This window comes from Callorhinus ursinus, unplaced genomic scaffold (assembly GCF_003265705.2).
Source record: "Callorhinus ursinus isolate GAN/ISIS: 27379988/994484 unplaced genomic scaffold, GSC_fseal_2.0 scaffold12, whole genome shotgun sequence".
Lineage (NCBI taxonomy): Eukaryota > Metazoa > Chordata > Mammalia > Carnivora > Otariidae > Callorhinus > Callorhinus ursinus.
Window position 1 is genome coordinate 39,859,788 of NW_027397074.1, and position 7,412 is coordinate 39,867,199.

The window sequence follows — 7,412 nt, forward strand, 5'->3', positions numbered from 1 at the left end:
GTGTTCTATCAGTGTTTAATACAGTGTATTCTGATTTCTTCCCCTAGCGGATCTAAAAAGAACAATTGCTGTCCTTTTAGATGACATTTTACAACGTTTGGTAAAGCTGGAGAACAAGGTCGACTATATTGTTGTGAATGGCTCTGCAACCAACACTACCAATGGCACTAGTGGGAACCTGGTGCCAGTCACCACACATAAAAGGATAAATGCATCAGGCAGCATTAGATAGCAGTCGAAGATCACCTGTGCTGCTACATCCCCACCGTGGATTATATCCTGTGGCAGAAAGCTTTTCAGTTGCTGGCTGGGATAGAATAATACTGTACAATAAAAGCCCCACGCATTTCTGAGGAATATGCTGGATTCACAGAACTCTAATTCTGTACATAAATTTTAAAAAGTTAGTTTGCTTTTAGGCAAGTCTCCTCAATGCTATACTATATCCTTAAAGGGAATTTGGTAACATGGTTGATGTAGTAAGCAGGTAGGTGATCTTTGTATAAATCTTTTGTGTTTGAGACCAAGGTGAAAAAAAACACTGAAAGACATGGGTTCATTTCTATAAAATATTTATTTAAATATATCACATGTTTTTTAGACAAGTGGAGAATATTGTCATTGAATCATTTTGTCATTTGTTCTCAGTAGGTTTAACTGTTATACTAATAGTCATTAGAAAATGTGCTTACTGCCAGTACTATATTTTGTTACTCAGATTATGAGCAGAGAAAGGAAGTATAATGTTGAAAATAAGGTTTTGAAATCATGACCCAAAGAATGTCTTCATTTGCACTATCCTTCAGAATAACTGGAGGTTAATTATTGTATATTTTGAAAAATTACATTTGTAAGGGTATAATCTTGAAATGGTTAATGGCCACTGTCCGTAACCTATTCTAAACATTGAGACAAGTAACATAAAAAGAGTAATCTCTAAACTCATACATAACATTTTCTTACATATATCCTGAAGAATAGAAGATATTTTTATGAGATTAAAAATAAGTAAAGTATTAATTCATGATTTTTCACATACGTGAATATTAATTTAAAAGTTTAATCCTTTGAGTGTCTTTGATCTGTGGAAAGCACATTATTTCCTCATTTGGGTAATTTTTGCTTTTGTTATGTTGACAGTGGAGGAGAGACTGAAATATTTGTGAGTCTGGGATGCTTAAGGTCTTTAGCCAGGTGTGTATAATAAAGGTATTTGTGCTGCATTAAATTGCTTGGAAATGTTGGCATTATATAAGAGTGCCATTTATGAAATTGTGGATTTGTGTAACAGATACATTAGGTATTCATTTTATATAATGACCACTTAAAAACAATTAAGAGCATTTAAAATATAATTTAAGTTATGAAGATTGATTCTCTTTTCAGGAAAACAGCTATTGTATATAGCACAAGAGATCCTAATCTTGGATAATTCTAGGATAGAGCAAATACACCTTTATTTAAATTTCCTTTGTAGCAAATTTAATTGCCGTATGGTGCCCTATATTTCATAGTATTTATTCTCTATAATAACTGCTTAAGTGCAGGTAGCTTCTTGATTTAGTCTATATTGAATTTAGTTTTGGATATTGTATTGTTCGTTATTATAATATGCTACCCCACATAGTAGCAATAATTATAATGCTTTATTAAAATAAGTATGAGAAAATATTGTTTCATGAAAGGTAGCTTTCTAAACTCTTTTCTGTATACTCTTATCTTTATGTGAAGAAATTAATTCTATATCATTGCCAGGTGAAGTTTGGGATAATTGTTCAGTCTTAGTAGATGTGGACATTTTTGTTTTTCGTTTTTGTTTTCAGGGATGCAATAAAATATATTATTTGTACTTACAAAGCGTTATAAGTTTTTTTCTTTAATGGCAGTTGTACATTTAGTAAGTGGTAAATGATTGAAAGTAATCTTAGATAATTTTGGGTTTTGTTCTATCAACTGCAGATACCTTTTTCGAAAGAACACAATGCAGGGGCACCTGGGTGGCTCAGTTAGGCGGCTGACTCTTGGTTTTGGCTTGGGTCATGATCTCGGGGTCCTGGGATCCTCGGGGTCATGAGATTGGTCCCCTTCCACTCGTGCTCTCTTTCTCTCTAAAATAAATAAATAAATCTTTAAAAAATAAAAACTCAACAGTAAACTTCAACTTGAGGGTACAAACCTAGGAACCACCTCTGATCATAATCCCCAGACTTGGTCCCATCAATGCCTGAACTTAGACTCTCCTATCATGAACAAGGCAATTTTCCATTTTTTTAAAAAAAGATTTATTTATGTATTTGAGGAGGGAGAGGGAGAGAGTGAACCCTCAAGCCGACTCCCCACTGAGCATGGAGGCTGATGTGGGGCTTGATCTCAGAACAAGGGTCAGATACTTAACCTACTAAGCCACCCAGGTGCCCCTACTGTTGAGCTTTTAAAAGTCATACCATGTATTTATATTTTCAGGTAATCTTAATCAGGATATCAGCATAGAGGGCATCACTAAACACACTAAAAACTTTCAAATTTATTTCAGAGTTCCTTTGGGTTATTTCAGAATATCTTTAAGCAGTATACTGGCAAAAGAAGTAATTTAAACATTATTTCACATAGTTAATGATAACTTGGGTCTCATTTGTCTTCAAGAAATACTTAGGACCTTGACTGTGGAGATAGGTAGAGTATAGAGGCTCAGGTGTGCCTTTTTTTTTTTTTTAAAGAAAAAAATTTATTTGAGAAAGTGTGCACGCACGCATGCGTGCACGTGCACGTGGGAAGAGGGAGGGGCTAACAGAGAGGGAGAGAGCGTCCCAAGCAGGCTCCACCCTGAGCACGAGCCCATTGTGGGTATCTATCTCACCACCTGAGATAATGACCTGAGCCTAAGCCAATGGACTGCGCCACCTAGGCGCCCCTCAGGTCAGCTTTTCTAGTGATGCCATGTTCTTCCTTCTTTTGAATTTATAGAATCTGCCTCATCTTATTTAATTCTGGCTCAGAAGGCTTAATAGCTTACAAAGGAACCTCTGACTTGTATGTTTGGTTTCATTGCAAACAGCGTTCTGTTTTTAACCAAACACTTTAAGCTGAATAGCTATGGATGTAGTTATATTATTTTCCTTTTTTTTAGAGAAGTCCCCTTTACTTGAAAAGGGGACATGATGTAATGAAAGAGACATGAATGAATGAATGAGTTAATAGAAACTATTTTTTAAATAATTGAAAGGCTTGAATGATTCTTAACTTTTGGTTGGGGGAATGGTAGAGTTCATCTTTTGAGAGAGCTAAAGAACTTGAGGGGAGAGAAAGAAATGAATATGAAAATGAGAATAAATACAGAAAACCAAAATGGGGGGACAAATCTGAAATTTTTCTGTCTACAGATAACTGCTGTTGACACTTTAGTATATAAATGTGAATCTCATCTCTCCTGCCCACACTCTCTATTGTCTTGCCATTTCTACTTAAAATAAAATCCAGCATTCTCACTGTGGCCTGAAAAACCCTAATTTGCTCCTGTCTGCCTCCTAACTTCATCTCTAACTACCCTACTCCTTCTTAATTCCTCTCCAGCCATATTGACTTTCTCTTCCTGGGACATACATGCATGCTTTTGCCTCAGCAACTTGAAACAATATTCCTCTACTTGAAACTCTCATTTCCAGATAACTTCATGCCCCACCCCCCCCAACATTCAGGTGTTACTTTTTAAGGAAAGTTGTCTCTGACGATCTCCCTAAATTAGCATGCCTCCAGCACTCTTCGTACTGTTTTACTTTTCTTCATAGTTGTGATATACCTAACATTAAATTGTATATTAATGTATTGTGTTTTTTCTGATGCCTCTTCCATGAAGACAGGGACTTCATTTTGTTCACTGACATAATCTGGGCATAAGCAACTGTGTCTGGCACATAATAGGTGCCTGATAAATACTTGTTAAAAGTAGTTACTAAGCCATTCTACACCTTTTGCTTTGTGCATCTATACCTTTATTTATATTTAAAAAAATTATACCAGACATTCTTTTTTTTTTAAAGATTTATTTATTTATTTATTTGAGAGAGAGAGAATGAGAGATAGAGAGCACAAGAGGGAAGAGGGTCAGAGGGAGAAGCAGACTCCCTGCTGAGCAGGGAGCCCGATGTGGGACTCGATCTCGGGACTCCAGGATCATGACCTGAGCCGAAGGCAGTTGCTTAACCAACTGAGCCACCCAGGTGCCCCCAGACATTCTTTCTGTATAACATATGAACTTTTTTCCAGGTCAGTAAGTATGTAACTTTCGTGGCTTTTCCATTGTGTGGCTATATCACAGCTGATGTATCTTTCGCTCAATTATTAGATATTTTGTTTGCAAACAAAAGATTTAAACCTAGGTATGGGACAAGTCTAAAGGTTGTTCTCTTTCCATTATCCCATGCTGTCATTATTTTAGGTGGTAGTGGGTGATCCAGTAAAGTATGATTAATAGCCATTTGGGGGAGGCAAAATAAAGTGGTGAAATATCTCCATCTGATAGAACTACAAGGATGGAAAATCCAAAATGGTTGATCATCCTCAGACCTTGTTTTATATCATAAACAGTAGGCTAGAAGCATTTTGCAGAGTAGGGAAAAGACTGGGAATACAATGTCGAGTGGCTAATCCATAATTTGGTTAGAGAGCTGGGAGGCGATTGGTTAGTAGTCCGACTTATGCTTAATCAGATCAAGTTTGTCATTTTGCATCTTTTGGCTCAGTAATATTAGTCTGTATTTAAGTAAGGAAGTTAGGCTATGAAGATTTTTCTAAAAATTAATGCTTTTTAGGTTTTACCAATGTCTGTATCTTTCAAACATATTTCCAGAATGACTTTAGGACCTCCTTTGAGTCCTTAGATCAAATATAACTTCGCATTGCTTCTAATTGTTGATTAGCAGCATCGTTCATTTGAGTAAATCATTTTTCATTTAACTATCTCAGGTGCTTAATTCATCCACCTTCCCACCCTTTAATATTTACCAGTTTTTCAGGCAAAGAATTAAACTATGGTTCTGAGGAGTCTTTTTAGGTCTTTTTAGTCTTTTTAGTCTTACCATGGTAAACATGGTATCAAGGCTTTAGGGAACAAAAATTTTGAGCCATTGGTGTTTGGAAATTTACACATAACCTTAGGTTATGTTCAGTTTCGAGATAAATGTTTTTTTTTTGTTTGTTTGCTTGTTTGCTTCTCATCTTCATGAGTTTGAAAAGGAGAGAAAAAATTCCCTTTTACTCTTTTCTTTGAATCTGAACTGGGAGTTTCAGTCCAAAAGCCTTGAGTGGATGAGTGAAGCAGGAGGGCACAGAAAGGGGACCTCTGCCAGGTAAGGGTGACTGGCCTGCCTCCTGGGGGAAGCTCTACACCTCCTATATTAAAACTATTCAAAACTGGAATGTGCTCTGGGAGGAAAGCTTTACAGCAGGGAAGGATTTGTTTTTATTTTTTATTTGTTTTTTAATTTGTATTTATTTTTAAAGATTTTATTTATTTACAGAGAGAGAGAGCACAAGTAGGCGGAGTGGCAGGCAAAGGGAGAGGGAGAAGCAGGCTGTCCGCGGAGCAAGGAGCCCAGTGTGGGGTTCTATCCCAGGACCCTGTGATCATGACCTGAGCCGAAGGCAGCCGCTTAACTGACTGAGCCACCCAGGCACCCCAGGATTTGTTTTTAATAATGCCCCCCATTCAGTGGGATCATTGTGGTCAGAATGATTATTGAGCATCTACCAAGGACTGTGCCCTGTACTCTGCTCTTCATGGTACAGTATTACATTTGATCTTCAAAACAACTTTGTGAGCTTCTCTTACCCCCGTTTTCTAGATAAGGGCCTAGGATGCAGAGAAACTGGATATGGGGGCTCTGGTCACAAATCTTACAGACCATACAGCAGAGATTCAAACCCAAAAAGGTCTGTCTCCAGAGTTTGTGCTCTTGACCACCATGTCTTACCCTTTGTTCTTCTAATCTTGGCTTCAGTACACTGCATCTTGTTTCTACGACGTAGGAATTCCTCTCCTTTGATTCAAGAAGAGATCTGCTTCTCTCTTCACTCCTTACTTTGTTCTTAAAGACCTGGGTCAGCAGCGAGCACAGTCTGCAGGGCATCACACAATATGCATTTGGTGCCCAGGCATTGATGGTAGCCCCCACCCCCAGGATCCTGGTGCCCAGGATGGCCAGGGTTTAGGGATCATAGGAGGTGAACCCATTCCTGGGGAACTGGTTGGGAGCACCAGGCTATTGTATTTGGGAGTTTATAAACGAGCCTGCCACAGTAGTGTCTCTTACATCCAATCTTGGAATAAAGTGAAGGGAGGGATTGGTTTAGTGCAGATTCTTCCAGGGCAAACAGAATCTTCTCAGTCTACCCTCAGGGCCATTTCTTGTGCCCAACATGGGATTCAGGGCACCATCAACTCACCTACAGCAGTCTCTGTCACCGTAAAATCTAGTACTAAGATTTTATTTGCAAGGCTTAGGGTAGGGATTTTTCTGGGGCCAAAATATTTCTATCATTTTCCAGTTCCTAGAGGCCAGACAGAGTGGGAGTCAGCTCCACTCTTGGTCCATTTTCTTCCTTGTAATCTCCTTAGGTTTTACAGATGGACTTGACTCTGGAAGAAGCCTGAGATTGTCTCAATAATGACTTGATAGTGTCTGATTTAAGAGTTTCACATAGTATCTCCTGAGTTTTCTAAAATATTAACAAAGCCTTAAAAACATCTAGCCATTTCTCCAAAGCTTGCCTGTTGATTTGAGAGCATTTTATTTTATTTTTAAAATATTTATTTGTTTATTTGAGGGGGGGAGGGGCAGAGGAAGAGGGAGAGAGAACCTCAAGCAAACTCTGTGCTGAGTGTGGAGCCTGACGCGGGGCTTGATCTCAAGACCCTGAGGTCATGACCTGAGCCTCAGATCTATTGCACCACCCAGGTACCCCAAGATTTGAGAGCATTTTAAATTGCAGAAGCTCTGGATCCACCTCTTTTCTTTCTGGTCCACACACTGGTCATCAGACTGGAATTGACCTCTCTGTAGAGAAGTGAGGTAAAAAGTGACATGGAAGTCCTCCTTGTTTTTAGCATTGTCCATTATTACTCGCCCCATGTAATAAAAGGGCAGCTGTTTGGTCCTCCCCTGAACCGGATGTATTTAAAAATGTAAGAATGCCCCTGCTTGGGTTTCCTCTGTCGCTGTCTCTCTCTCTGTCAAATAAATGAATAAAATCTTAAAAAAAAAAGTAAAGAATGTAAAGACTGTTTATTGCTAACTCTGAGAATGCCTTTTAGCTACAGATATCCTTTTCCCCTTAGCTTCCAGGCAAAGAATCACTTGTAGGAGGAAGGCAGGTAGAAGTTGGGGGGGAGGGTGGTTTTGATAAATTAATGTAGT

General features: G+C 38.4%; 1 protein-coding gene across 7 annotated transcripts in view; it reads left to right on the plus strand.

The window, feature by feature from the left end:
* Positions 1-1,857, plus strand: part of CCDC126 (coiled-coil domain containing 126) — a 113,606-nt gene extending 111,749 nt beyond the window's left edge. For all 7 annotated transcript variants that reach the window (XM_025873028.2, XM_025873026.2, XM_025873024.2 and 4 more), the window contains one exon: positions 48-1,857. In XM_025873028.2, coding sequence (XP_025728813.1) covers positions 48-232 — 185 coding nt within the window. In that variant the 3' untranslated portion in view covers positions 233-1,857. The remainder of the gene's footprint in view (positions 1-47) is intronic.
* The last annotated feature ends 5,555 nt before the right edge of the window (positions 1,858-7,412 follow it).